A 15,549-nucleotide genomic window follows, 5' to 3' on the forward strand; every position below is an offset into this window, starting at 1 on the left:
AAGGGCAGTTTATTTGGTTATGAAAAATTATTGTTGAGATGCAGAATGGATATCGTTTATTTCATTTCCAAACGATCTTTCTGTGTTAATGAGATTCGATTTCTCTTTTGTCCTAAAGCTTGTTCTGCATGTCTCATTTTCCCCCGTTTCCAACTGTTAGTCTGATGAACGTATTTTGTTAAACAAGACCAACTCGAATAAAAAAAACAGATATCATTTAGACACGCAATGTTCTGACGGAGAAAACGCCAACAACTCACGAATTATTAATGCTGATGTGCATACCAGACGTATGTGTTATAATACCATTGATATTTACTGTCTTTACATATCAAAAGGCTCGTTTAAAAAGGGGTGTAAAATACTTAGAACGAAAAAAAATGAAACTTTGTTACCACCTCTAATCACCGACTCTATATGCCATATGTTGTGGGTCGGGAAAAACTTGATAGTTAACAATTCAGATGGACAACTCCAGCTGGTCCGTACTTTATTTTCTAGTTAGTTTATCCGGGTATTTTCTGTTGGATTTCGTGTGCTGTTTGTGGAGTCTGTCGTTTTGTTTTTGTTTTCTTTGTCCTGTAATTTTCATGACAACACCTATGTAAACCAGTTGCTATTGATGCGGTTCTTGTTGAATGTATTATAAATCGAGTCAATTTAAAAGAATTACCGATGCTTCATTTTTCAGTTCAAATGTAAGAGTTAAAAAAATGCTAATTAACCGAACACTATCTTTTTGATAAATAAGTTTAGCATGTAGTTTGTGTAATGTCATCATTGTCCGTTATAAATGATATATCACCTTAGTCGGTAAATTCTTCTACAACAAAAACTTTCTAGCATTTTACTATTATGGTCCTTTGTTATGACGTACAAGGCCAAGGCTAATGAAAAAAAAAAATTACGATTAAGTGTCCTTAATGTATGTAAACGTCCAGAGGCCAGTTGAATAATATATTTACATCTCGGTTAATGTCATGTCCTGACCCATTGCTAACCCTTTTAGTTTCCAAGTCCAAATGTTAAATAAAAAGTAAGTAGATATTCAGTCTTTTTTTTGTGCAATCCTTGTCCCAATTCATAGGCGGGTCCAATGAGGCCGAGTCCCCCTAAATGCCCGAAGAGTTTTATTAAAATTGATAACCAGTGATATGTCCCCATCCTTTGGAATTTCTGTATCTACAATATCATTCAATTGGCAATGTACTATTGTTATTTTCTAGTTCTGCGAGGTGTGTTGAAACTCATAAACTAATGTTGTCTTTTATCTGCAAAGACGGCAGGGAATAGCTCAACAGCACAACAGATAAACTATAATTATAAAAGCTGTTTATGATGAAATTCAGTAAATAATCCATTTAATGCAGTGGAAATAGCTATCTTTTTGTCGTCTTATTACCGCCAAGTTTGCTTTTTTTTATACAGCATAGATTTTCTCCAAGAAACAGATAAAAGTTGAAACAATCTTTTTATAAAAATGAAGATTTTATTTTTTTTCGTTTAAGATATAACAGGAGTATCTGCAATGGAATAAATATGGCTCATCGACTGACAAGACAAATTAAATCCAGGATTTCAAGATAAAAATAATCTTTTGTTTCCATTTCCATGGCGTGGTCTTTTCCTTAATAATTTTAAGTAGCACTCCAGCTAAGAATCATGCAAAATGTGAAACATGGTTGGAAAGCCTACATATTTTCACTTTTAATAGTGTATTTCAAATGTTATAGTTAACAGAAATTAACATGTGGTTTTTCAAATAACCTGTGTTCTTAAGATAAAAAAGTCATACATTGTGTACGGTAGAATTCAAAATGCAGGGAGATAACTCTGTAAATGGAACTAAAATATAATAGAAACTGTTGGAATTTAAATGTGGATTATGTACTAAGAGCAGACAAATTGGAATGAAAATTGAAACATTTCACCATATAAACCTATAAAGCAACTTAATAACAAAAATAAAAATGTGTAGCTTTTTTGGGAGTGTATCTCATTTTACAGAATTTGCACGATTCTTTCAAAGACTACTACTTAATATCATAGTATGGTACGCAAGAACTGACGAATGATGAGTTTTTGTATGATACGTGTTGTGATTTTACCATATTCCATGGGCGGATCCAGAGATATTGAAAAGAGGTTCCAGAGCTAAAGGTTTTAGGCCATTTATTTTTTTTTCATTTTGGCCAAACTTTTGCACGAAATTAAAAAAATATTTCAACAAAAGCGGGATGGGGTCTCACGTCAGTTCAAAAATATCTTCGTATTGTAAGGCAGCGGCTTTCAACATCGACTATGCGGTTTCACTCACGGACCTCATAAATGATTTTTTTAATTATCAGATTCTACAACTCTCTCTGGTCCATACACTAAAATGGATATGCATAACATAAACGAATTCTATACCAGATGCTTTGCGTTTCAGTGCCGTAGACCCTCGTAAGATTCTATAAATTTCTCAGGCCGTCGTATCCTATTTTAAACACACGTCTATTCATACACTTGGGCCATGGTAGCAGACTGATACTTTGTGTTTTAGAATCAAGGATGATAATTATTTATAAAACCTTCGCAATGTTACTGTTTTTACTCTGATCACTCACTAAAATGAAAAAAAAATATAAATATATTCGTAATTCGTAATTCCAACGAAAGCAAGGGGTGCTTTCCGTCACGGAATTGGTATTTTCTTTGAAAATTATAGTAAAACTTGACCTAACGGTTGGTTTCTATAAAGATAAGTTTTATCAATAAGTTTATGGTCTTGTAAAAATTTAGATTTCATTTATTGATGCATGCCTTGGTGATATTGTAAGAACTGATTATTTCGGAAGATCAAATAACTAAACTGAGGCTTTGGTTGATATTTTCTATAAGCTTAACAATTTCCCCACTGATAAACTAAAATTAAGCTGATGATATAGATATCACTTCTACACAATTAGCCTAATTCAGACAATAAATATAATCAAAATCAGAACTGCCATCAAAAGTGTATTTAGTAATAAACATGATCTCTCCTTTGAAAAACTGTTAACAACTTCAAAACCAACCATACTGGTGTAAATACATATCGTAAGGTCATCCTGCTTCTATAGAGAAGCATGCAAAAGTATTGTGATAAATATGACACTAACTAGGGAAACTGTGAACTAGCTCACATAGGGTAACACGTGCGAATTGGACTTCAATTATGTTCAACCCTTAAGTTGGATAAACTCCCTTTATATCAGACAATAAATATCTCTCATGAAGCACCCCTACAAATGATGAATAATCTTCCAACGAAATTTCATCTTGTTACATTTTGAGTGGTATTGGAGTTGTGCTTTCAATATAACTTAATACACGAACAGACTGACAGACGTGGTGCTTCCTATTTAACCAGAATTATATTTTGTGTGGTATGACTGGAATACAGTAGGATTTTACAAAAAAAATATTATTTTTATAAGGCATAAAATTTCATTGTCAAAATGCTAGAAATCATGCAACAGGCAATATACAAACATGGCAATAATAGTGGTAACAATCTTATCAACAAATGCAAAAACTGGAAAACAATATAATACTGAACACATGATGGCAAAGCAAAGCAAACTTTTCAAGTTCAATCATCAGAATCTTCATCATCACAGGTAAACAACAAACCAGGTATTTGTCCTATTTTAGTATCTGTACCGTTTCTGCTATATTTGGACTTGCTGAAGGAAAAGCGAACAGACCCACAGGTGACGCTTGTCGTACCACCTTTCCCCTGATATGTATCAAGTCCCTCCGCATTAGTCAATTTGACAACGACAGTATGTTTCTTGCTGTTCGAAATACTTACGGGATGTTCCAAAAGGACTGGGTAAGTATGTTGTGATTCGCTGGTTTTAAGACGTGTGCGTCGCGTTGCAACCTCATGATCAGAAACATCATATAGGGAACAAGTGATGTCGTAAACGCCTTCGCCAATGTATGACCCATACACAAGAACGCCATGCAGCGTAATTGGGCGGTTTGTCGTAAATGCTACGGCATCTGGTTCCCCGCCACAATACCAAGAACCATCTTCATACACTGATTGGTACCGAATACACGTCTGTATTGGACGATTGTCTTCCGCGTCTTTGGCATCCAGTTCATCCAATCTTTCACTACGTTCACGGGCTGTGAATGTTGATAACTTATGACCCTTCTGATAAAAGAATTTGAACAGGTCTACCTTTTCACTGTCTGTCAGAATATCCATTTCGGAAACAACATCTGTAAAATAGTCCTTTCCCATAAGCGGGAAACGTACCAAAAACAGCAGATCCCCTAACTCGGCCCGTTGGTTCTGTCCGTTGTCTTCCTTCCCTTTCTTTTGGCATTTGCTTGAAGCCCACTTCAAAACGCTATTCAATATAGTTTGTTCGTCAACCCTAAGCAAGTCATCCTGCAAAATGAGCTCTAAGCAGTGGGGACTTAGTTCAAGGAAATCGTTAGATAACATCACATCAGCGGCATGATTTCGAATATAAGCAAGGCACTTTTCTTGTAAATCTTGTTCGTCAAAAATATACGATTGTTCAAATATGGTACAGATATTGTCAGCTGATCTGTCCAGTTCTAAATATTTTACACAGACCTTGACAAGAGATTGGACAGAATACTTTTTAGCAGCATACAAAAGTTGTAGGACCAAGTCTGGTTTGATATCAGTGTCTTCACAATACAGATACCTGGAAAGAAGAGAAATTATCACAACTATTTCGTAGAGTAACAAAGACATCATAATAATGACATTTGGTCGTAACTACAGCAGATGAGATTTATAAGAGCCATCATGTTTCTCGCTTTAATGATATGCTTTAATATCTGCGTTTTCCTCATAGTCAACAACAATAAACAGCGCAAAGACGTGGTGTGTTAAACCTATTACAGACAGTCAGAAATCAATTATCTTCAGATATCGCCTCATTATTTCTGTTAATAAAATTTAATATTTTGAAATAGATATCATACCACTATGAGTAATGCTACATATACCTTCATATACGATTTGAGAGTATTTATAGATCTAGATTATTAGGAGTAATTGTGATGCACCGGAGTCAATGGGTACATTTATTTACCACAAACAATTGTTCCAATGTGCCATGGATAAATAAGATCTCTCAACTTTACACGGGACTGACACGAGTATATTACGAAATTCGATTTACTCCAGCGATGCTAGAAGTAGACCGAATTTCTTCTGACCCTGCTACCCTCCTCTTTTTATTTGGATTTTGATATTTCAGTATGCTAGAGGTTGTCTGGCAAGCTATTTTATGACTTGGTGCAATATTATACCTTGGGGTATGGAGGTACGGAGTTCCAACCTCTTACGGAGTAGATTCTTTTGAATTCATACTGAGAAAGTATATATAGTGGAATCATACTACATATTTATGAGAACATCTATAGTTTCAAAATGAAAATACGGAATTCAATTCCTTCTTCGTGGCCATGCTTTAGGGGTGATGACCACGCCCTATTATTCATATAGCAAAGATGCATAGACCGTGAATACATTTGCACTTTGTCTAAAATATTTTACGATTTTATACATGTACATGTTAATGAGATGTATCATACAACTCCAGGTATCAACATGCAACGAATTATACATATATTCTGATGAATATTAATGTTGAATGTAAAGGTCCACCCCTCACAAGAGATCATGATTGGATTAATAAAATTGAATTTTAATTTTAATTATACAATTGGCTGATATTTGTGAAATTCAGTAACTAACTTAATATTGGAGCAAGTTTTAAACACTTGTTTCTATATATATATATTTAGATCTCATTGACAATATATATTTGGTTCTTATGCTGATGAGAGATTGTTCCATGAAGCACATGTACAGCATACTGAAATTTGCAATATTTTTAAATTAGGTATTTTTTATATTTATAGCACTCCCTTATTTATATGACCAGAAATTCTCATAAGGACTCCGAAAATTCATTAAATTTATGTGGTCCATGAATTAACCAAATTTATGAGGTCATAACTAACATAATTATAAATAATTCATTATTTACTGATAAAAAGGTTTTTTAAATCAAATCATTTCTCTTTTTTTATATAAATAATGTGTGTGTTTTATAAACCACAAGGTCACATAACCATTATCACTAAATGAAATAAAATGTGAGGCTAAGACAATAAAACCAATAGATATTACACCAGGTACATATATTGATTTCTTTTAAAATCAAAAATGAAATTTGTTCAGATTAATAACCAATGGAAGGCCTTAGAAATCCAGTGTTGTCAACACTGGTAAAAAATACACTTATGCTTTGATTTATTACGAGTTGATATTGACAAGTATATTTGTAACTAATAGGTATAAGAAAATAATACAGGAGTTGATGATGAGGTTGGAGAGTATGTTCCTACATACACTGTTAAAATACTATTGTTCATGGGGTACCAGTTTTCGTGGTTTTCGTGGGGAGGCCAATCCATGAAATTTGGTTCCCAACAGAAAGGGATTTTCATTGATGTGTATACTGAGAATTTCAAAACCATGAATTCAAGAATCCATGAACTTGTGTTTCTTACCTAATCCACAAATATTGGTATCCTCGAATTAAAGTATTTTCACAGTAGTTTTCTAGTAGACAGAATCTTTTGTAAATAGTTGCATCCCCTATGGGTTTTAAAACTACCGAAGGTTCAATATTTTCCTAAAGACAACATATGCACCAAATTTCAATTGGTAAAAGTCCATAGAAAGATGCTGATTCTACATTATAATTATGGATGGAGGATAGCATATATATAATCTCTTTAAAACTTTGTTAAATTTCATCTCATTTCTAATTGTTTTAAACCAGTGTATTTTTTAAGGAAAACATTGTTTTAAAATGTGATTTATGAACAAAAATAAAATCTTACTGCAGAAGAATCCTAAAGACAGGGGACTCTATGTCTGGAAGAACTATCTCCTCACTGGTTTCAGCCAAGGGACCATTAAACATGGCAAAGAACACACAGCTTCGACCAATCAGAATATATTTGTGTGCCTGTATCTTAGTCTTTTCCTCTCCAACAAGGAACGTAACATCACAACCAATGGCATTTTCTAACATGTATCTATTACACTCTACAAGGGATCTGGAAGATTGCCAGTCGTCATCCGAAGAGGCCATTGCAAACTGACTTAATTAATCTAAACTTAAAAAGCAAAGTACTTATTAGAATGTTAATTTTTTCATTTGATATAATTTATAGTTCTGATCACTTATTATATAAAATGAAGGTAAAATATATTGCTTTAAAATGAAAATGTATGTTGACTTAATAGTGATGTACATTTGTACATGTACACAAGAAAGACTTACATTAATACAATTTCAAATTCAATAAGTATACTAAAAACACTTTTGTTGTATCTGAAAAATAAGAGAAATCTTGCTACATCCCATGACACAATAATTGAGATTTGTTATTCAAAAAACACTAATACAAATGTAATTGGTAATATTTCTTTACAATCTCTCAGTGTAACACTTTTAAACCTGTTAATAGGTTACATAAAACCAAATTGACAAGTGTAATATGTATACATATACAAATATTGGACTATAAAGGAGAAAGAAAGCAACATGATGACCCAAAACCAAGAACTTTTTACAGTTAAGATTGAAAAAGGCCAATATTTTTTAAAGATTTTACAAAATTCTTCTGTACTATACATTCCTAGAATGACTTATCTTACTTCCAAAATACACAAATGGATACAGCCTTGTAAAAGTTTGTAAATTTGATAACTTAATTCAGGGTTATCAAATATGGTAACTACAATGTATGCAATGAAGAAAAATATATTTGTGTGGATAAGGGAAATACTGCATGATATTTATGAAAGTTATATGGCTGGAAAAAGAAGTTATTAATCTTTCACAGTTATCAATGTCTCTGATTGTTCAGATACTTCAAATGCATATGTATGTATACACTCCCTGTATTACTCTGTTTGCAAATATGTAGAAAATTTGATATCATGATAACCTGATTGACCCTTTCTGTCTGTTTCAACTAATGGTGTAAGACATAATATTATCCAGATGAAATCTTATCAGGTGGAAATTATTTCACATTAGCTATTTTCCAAAGGATAATATTTCACTATGAAAAAATTACCACACCTACATGTACATGTATAAATTGTTTCCACTACTTGAACAATGGCATTTACTATACATGCAGTTTATTATGAAAAAGTTAGAGGTATTCCTAATTGTACACAGGATATTATTTGATACTACACTATTAAATGATATCCAGAAAATAGTTCACATAGAGTGAACATGTATCATAATTGTACTAAGGATATTATTTCATACTATTAAATGATATCCTGAATATAGTTCACATATGAAGAGTGAACAGAATTCATACTCTTAATAAAATGGATAATATTTATTAATTAAATATCCTGGTCGAAAAGCTATTTGTAAAACATCCCATGAGATATCAGGATACTTATTAACATCTGAAAACATCTTGGATGAAAATTAATAGCTAAAAGCATCCTGGATAACATGTCATATCAAAAACTATCCAAATCGCTTACACATATAACACTGTGAACGCTTTTAACACAACAACAAACAAAGTCACACTTTTTTTATTATACCCCTATAGAAAACCCTTTCAGAAACTTGTGTGTTTAATCATCATTGGGTTGAGTATGGAAACAATTTAATTGTCACGGAAAACATTTAACTAGTATAAAATATCCCCAGATTAAATTTGATTTCATTTTGTAAAAAGTATTTCAAACAGGATACTATTGGATGTTACATAAGATCTTTTTTTAAATAGATTGAACAAGTACTATGTACATGTACAAGGATATTTGTAGACAGTACAATGAACATCCAGCATTAGATTATCAACTTAACTCAAGCTACTGTTTTTTTTCAAGTTTTGTTCTTTCTATTTAAAGACAAAAACAAGTTTAATTTGTGATCAAATACTCACTACTTAACTGCAGCATAACATAACACGGTAGAACCATGAATTATAACATCGAATGTAAACAAAGCTATGACAAAGCAGCTGCCATCAGGGAAAGGGGAATAACTGCGTATATAATTGTCTTTACTGTTATTTTTGTTGAAATTGTTTATTCAGTTTGATGAAATCGTACAACTGTAAAAATGACAAAAAATGAACTTCAATTTTTTACTCAAATGAAGCTACAAGCTAATAAACAGTCTCTCCAAAAACCGTTCTTAAAGTATGTTTTTTTTTATAAATTATCGTACGTTATGTTTTACTTTTAATTGATTGGTGTTATTGGTTGTACCAGGTTAACGCCCACGAACTGCTTCCGGTTGAAGAAGTGACTGACTTTCCATCACGTCAAGAAGTATATTAAAAACAGGGACATATGAAGGACAAATATTGAAATTTAACTTGACAGTGTAAATGCACCAGCAAAGTATTCATGACCTATTGATTTTTCTTCAGGTATAAAACTTGTGACCAAACTATTCTCTCAGAACATTTATAATTAGGTTTCATAACCTAGTCCTAGATCGGCAAGAATAGCAGAAATGGCGACCAACAATAATAGTGAATCTTCACATGTACCAGTCCTCCTTTTGGAGAATGTCAACCCAAATGTCAAAAATATGGAGTATGCTGTAAGGGGTCCAATTGTTGCAAGAGCAGCTGAAATTGGAAAGGAGTTAAGTGAAGGCGCTAAGAAACCCTTTGATAAAGTTTTGCCTGCCAATATTGGTGACTGTCATGCTACAGGACAAGTTCCTATCACATTCATTAGACAAGTTGTTGCTTTATGTGCTTATCCTGAGCTGTTGACAAACCCAGATTTCCCAGCAGACACTAAGGAACGAGCCAAGCGTATTTTGGCTGGCTGCAGAGGAAGCAGTATAGGATCTTACAGTGCTAGTCCTGGAGTTGAAGTTATACGACAAGACATAGCTGCATATATAGAGAAACGGGATGGATTTCCAAGTAAAAGTGATGATATAGTTCTATGCACAGGTGCAAGTGATGGAATAAAAACAATTTTGAGCATGCTGATGACTGGGAAAACTGGTAATGAAAAGGCTGGAATAATGATCCCAGTTCCTCAGTACCCACTTTATTCAGCTACTCTTACTGAATACAATGCATATCCTATACCTTACTATCTGAATGAAGAAAATAATTGGTCACTTGACCTAAGTGAACTCAAAAGGGCAATAGGAGCAGCCAAGGCAAAGTGTCTTCCCAGGGCAATCTGTGTTATCAACCCAGGCAATCCAACAGGGCAAGTCTTAACCAAGCAAAACATACAAGATATTATCAAGTTTGCCCATGATGAAAGGCTAATGATCTTATCTGATGAAGTTTATCAGCACAATATCTATGCCGAAGGTTCTGAATTCTTCTCATTTAAGAAAATTCTGATGGAAATGGGGGCACCTTACAATAGGCATGAGCTTGCATCTTTTATGTCAGCATCTAAGGGCTTCATGGGAGAATGTGGATTCAGAGGAGGATATTTTGAGGTTGTAAATTTCCACCCAGCTGTTAAACAATGCCTGATGAAGACAATTTCTGTCAAGCTTTGTCCACCAATTACTGGACAAGTTGTTATTGATTGCATTACTAATCCACCAGTTCTAGGAGACCCATCGTATGAGTTATTTATGAAGGAGAAAACTTTTGTTCTCTCACAACTAAAGGAAAAAGCAAAGCTAGTTACAGAACTTTTTAACTCCATTGAAGGAATCAAATGCCAAACTGTACAAGGAGCCATGTACTCTTTTCCACAGATTTTCTTACCACCCAAAGCAGTTGAAGCTGCAAAAGAGAAGAAACAAACACCTGACTCATTTTATTGTTTCTCACTCCTAGAAGAAACTGGACTTTGTGTAGTCCCAGGTAGTGGGTTTGGACAAAAAGAAGGAACATACCACTTCCGTATGACCATCCTGCCTCCCCTTGATCAGATAAGGACTGTTCTACAGACATTCAAAGAGTTTCATCTGAAGTTCCTAGCCAAGTACAAGTAATTAAACTATCATGGTTAGTACATTATGCTTGATACTCTTCACAGTGAGAAACTTTTTTTTTAGATCAAGTAAATTTCTATTCCTAGTGGAGTAACTGGACTCAAAAGGGTTCATTGTTCCATACTTTCATGGAAGTAAAATGTACTATTGACACTGAAACTTTTTTTTTGTAATGTACATATGTACAATGTACTGGTATATAAACATAAATAATTTATTGCCTGCTGTTCATGCACAAATCAAATGTTTTTGTTTTCTTTGGGTAATGATTTATTTAACATGTATGCCTAATATAGATTCATGTGCATGCGTACCTGTTGGGATAGTTACAAAAAGATGTTTGAGCTACTTGCATGTATTAGTTATTCAAATGCATAATACTTAAAAAGATTATTTATCATGCATAAAACTGAGCATTGAAATCTGTTTAAAAATTCGTAATAATGTATTGAAATCCTCTGTAACTTCTTCTAGTAGTGAATGGTCCATTTGTCAGTTTGAATTTTGAAGCCAATCAATAGTGTAGAATATCAAAATTAAACTTATTCTATTTTGTTTAAATATTTCTTCAGGTAAACCATTTAAAGGGAGATAACTCAACATTTAAATATTCATTTTATATTTTCTTATTTTTGCCATCTCCTTATGATGCTGTTATGCTATAAATACCTTGTTTTCATATTTTGTTACTGCCACTTGATAGCAACTATTCCTCTACACATACATTACTTCCTGATTATTTTATTTTTACAGGCACATACTTCTGTTTAATTCTTCAGATCTGCTGCAGTTGAAGTTACGGAAAGTTTTCACCTTCTGAATGCTTGAAACTCCTCCTTCTAGTATGTGTAAATCTACATATGACCTTTCCTATTCTGCGATACCTTTAGCTTTAATTGAAGAAAAAATTCGAGTGAATCCAGGACTATCAGTATACAAAATGATAAAGTATTAACTTGTTATGTTTTGTTTTTCTTCGTTTTTAGTTGTATCTTGTTTTTATTTTTCGAGTTGAATTGGTTTTCTGGACCATCTTTTTTTGTTATTTATAATAACCTTAACCATAGTGCCATAGACACCTCTATATCATGTTCTTTTAAATGTACAAATGTATATCTGATTTGTTATTTGTCAATCAGACTTGTACTGTATGACTTAAAATTAGTTTCCTTCTTGCAGACTTTAATCAAATAATGATATGCATGTAGGACTACATGTAAATGTATTTACAGCTTCATATTTTACATTATGGTGAAATTTAAAAAAGTTTCACAAAATTAGAATAAATTTGAAAAGTCAAGAGGTTGTTTCATGTGCATGAATTTTAGATAGATACATTTTAGATGGATGATGTATATTTTTTTAAATGAGGTCAATATGGAATTACATGGAATAACATGCTTGGTTCTAATCTCATATTAATTTCAACAACAAAAAATATAGCTATATCCAGGCAAATATAGGGGGAAAAAAACGTGGCAATGTATATGTTTATATGTGTTTGCTCTGTTTTATTATTAAGGTATTTTGGTGCACAGTTTTGTAAATACTTGTTTCAAAATTACTACACCAATGTATGACTTTCCTGTTAGCTTCTTGTTATTTTATTTTGTTTTGTTTGTTTCTTATTTTAAGGTTGGAAGTTCAGTTTGTTATTTTATTTTTGATGTACATTGTAAAATTATTTCTACATTTTTATGCACTTTGTTTCATGGGATAAGGCAAAAAAATATGTGTGCTTCCTCTTAGATGTATGAAAAAAAGGGTTAGAAGGTAGATTATTTTTCATTTATTTTTACATTGAGACTGTTGGAGAGACATTCTAACTTTAACAGTGCATATTGGCTAATGACAAAGAAGAACTTTAGGATACACTATTTTTGGCTGAAAAAATAGGGTGGTTAGGAAAACAGGAAACACACATCTTTATATTTGGCAAAATGTCATTACCTTTTTTGTAAGTTTCAATGGAAATGACAAAAAAATGTGCAAACCCTCTTGTAAGTCACTATAATTATCCATTATTACTAAAATATTATGACCTGCCTGCAGGACATCACAAATCCTACCATAACCTAATTGATATGTGATTTTTTTATTTATTTATGAAGTAGATGTCTATGCACTTTTATTATCTTACATATAGAGTTAAATTAGAGTAACGGTGCCATGTAAAATAGGTATTGTTTTATATTTAGATTGTTGAATTAACTTACATGCTATTATAAATACTCAGCATTTCTCATAACACAAAACAAGCTATTTTTAGTGAAGCAGCCAGAAATGGCCTAATCCTATTGAACTTACACAGACAAGTAATCATATGTGATAACCATTATATCAAAGGGAAATAACCCCTGTATCAAAGGGAAATAATTTGTTACTTGCCAATTTTCTATGATGGACATCTTTATACACTTCACCTTATATATTGTAGAGTTTTTAACGATTCTTTACCATTCAGGGTACCCATTGAATTTGTATTAAATTAATTAACATGTATCCAAAATAATATATTTATATATTTTTTCTTCTGTGACCTTTTTAAAAAATATTATAAAAATCTTTTGAAGTTTTTATTGGATTTTCCTGTAAAAAGAAAATAGTCACTTACTGGACATGAAATGTCAACTTACATACATAAATATAAACCTATAAAGCTCTCTTGGAAATGACTTTGCTTATCAACTGCTTATTTAGGCTTGGTTAAGTTTTTAGTAAGCAGTGCATTATAATCCTATCATGTATTTTAATTCAGTTATGTGGATGTAATTAAATATTTACTCTCATGAAAAAACAGTTGCAAAAGGTAGTTTGAATTTAAAAAAAAAAGACTGACACATGTACACAATGGTTTTGTTTTTAGTTTTCTTAAGATGACACCTTTTTGAGGAGTTTCCCTTATAAAGTTCAATATTAGTGAATTTGATAGGTTTATTTCCAAAGATATTTATATAGGAGTTGTTCTTGTGTCACCCTTTTCATTGACACCTCCTGACATGTTTGAGATAAAAGTGGAGGAAGAGGAAGGTATGGAGTGAAGAATTGAGAGGTTAGAAATGACTGGGGAAAAGAATTTTAGTGAAATTTGAAGGATTAAAGAAATGAGGGAAATTAAAATTCTTCTACAGTGAAACCTGTCTAAATTGAACTACTGTTTGACTATAGAATTTGTTTGGTTTACACAGGTGTTCAGTTTAGACAGGTGTCCAGTTTACCAAGGTTCAAAATACATTGAATTGATAAAAAGGCACTTTAAAAAGTTAAGATGTCTAATTTTGACAGATTTTTGGATTATTTAGGGTTCAGTTTAGAAAGATTTCACTGTAGTAATAGCAAATTTACTGAAAAACTGTAAGGATTTATAGAGAATATAAAGATAGAGTGTTTGATTGAGGAAATGATTAGAAGTAATGTATGGTTAGAAAATTCAGGTGATACAAATAATTTTTCCTTCACATTTTTTTGGGGGGTGGGCTGTATTTTAACTTCTTTTGGTCTTTTTGTATTGTCTTATTGAATGAATTATTGTTGCTTCCAACAGGGACTTTATATATTTTAAGTGCTAATCAGTGCCATTTATTAACAAATAGAAATCTATTTGTTTTATCATTTGTTACCATGGTAACTACTGAATTATATCAACACAAATTCTGAAGCCATATATTGTTTTGTAGAAAAATATATATAAATGTCTTGATATGCAAAAAAATGTCATTTTATGTCATGATCTAGTACAGTCAGGTTATAAATATTTTTGTCCTTTTGTGGCCTATTGTTTTAATTGTGTTTTAATAGGTATAGTTAAATACCACTGTTCATTTGAAACTATAAATTGTTTGAAGTATACTTTTAATTTTGACAACCTATGGGAGATAACTGTTGATGCTATATATACTTTCACTCCTGTGTAATCAGCTAGCAGTGACACATTTGGGGGTTTTGGGGTTGGACTTTTTTATAAGAATATTTTGTTGTTGTTAATCTTGTGCAAAATTTGACAAAAATGAGCAATTATAGACTGATACCATTTTTTTAACTTCTGGATTGGACAGATTGTTTTTCTTGGGATTCTAGACTTTTATCTTTATTAAAATTTGATGCCTCTCTCTCAATCTAGTCCTCCTTAAATTCACTTATTGATTTTATTTTAATTTTTTGGTTTTGTGTACAATTATATATCTGTATTGTTATATGCCATGAGCTTAAGCTGTGCTGTAAGTAACTGTTGATAGTATTTTTCAGTAATAAATTAATAGAAAGTTTTGAATGTTAATGGCCATACTTGAAGTACATGTAGTACAAAAATATTTTGGGCCAAACAAAACTGCTGTGGATTTTCAGTTTTAAAGATCTTATTGAGTGAAATTTCAATCGAGGTAGAAAAAAAACACAATCGATTTGACATGCGCCAAACCAAGTCCTTCACGGAGAAGACCGGTAGCGTAAAATGAAATTGTGAAAAACACCAGGTCGA

General features: G+C 32.2%; 2 protein-coding genes across 4 annotated transcripts; one reads left to right on the forward strand and one right to left on the reverse strand.

Moving 5' to 3' along the window:
- Positions 1 to 1,469: 1,469 nt before the first annotated feature.
- Positions 1,470 to 9,141, reverse strand: LOC148627921 (BTB/POZ domain-containing protein 6-like). Of its 2 annotated transcripts, none has more exons than XM_088581703.1 (3): positions 9,025 to 9,141; positions 6,934 to 7,212; positions 1,470 to 4,715 (listed from the first exon to the last, which is right to left on the reverse strand). In XM_088581703.1, the coding sequence occupies exons 2-3, from the start codon at positions 7,185 to 7,187 to the stop codon at positions 3,617 to 3,619; spliced, it is 1,353 nt and encodes a 450-aa protein (XP_088437829.1). In that variant the 5' UTR covers positions 7,188 to 7,212; positions 9,025 to 9,141; the 3' UTR covers positions 1,470 to 3,616. The 2 variants fall into 2 exon arrangements, with proteins under 2 accessions (XP_088437829.1, XP_088437834.1); XM_088581708.1 differs by having other exon boundaries at positions 6,934 to 7,207; positions 9,025 to 9,134.
- Positions 9,142 to 9,372: 231 nt separating this feature from the next.
- On the forward strand, positions 9,373 to 15,338 carry LOC148627922 (alanine aminotransferase 2-like). 2 transcript variants are annotated; one of them, XM_088581694.1, is made up of 2 exons: positions 9,373 to 11,085; positions 11,826 to 15,338. In XM_088581694.1, the coding sequence occupies exon 1, from the start codon at positions 9,603 to 9,605 to the stop codon at positions 11,070 to 11,072; it is 1,470 nt and encodes a 489-aa protein (XP_088437820.1). In that variant the 5' UTR covers positions 9,373 to 9,602; the 3' UTR covers positions 11,073 to 11,085; positions 11,826 to 15,338. The 2 variants fall into 2 exon arrangements, with proteins under 2 accessions (XP_088437820.1, XP_088437825.1); XM_088581699.1 differs by having other exon boundaries at positions 9,458 to 11,085; positions 11,852 to 13,635.
- The last annotated feature ends 211 nt before the right edge of the window (positions 15,339 to 15,549 follow it).

This window comes from Perna viridis, chromosome 1 (genome assembly GCF_037379345.1).
Source record: "Perna viridis isolate PV_CMFRI_1.1 ecotype Kerala chromosome 1, ASM3737934v1, whole genome shotgun sequence".
Taxonomy (NCBI): Eukaryota; Metazoa; Mollusca; class Bivalvia; order Mytilida; family Mytilidae; genus Perna; species Perna viridis.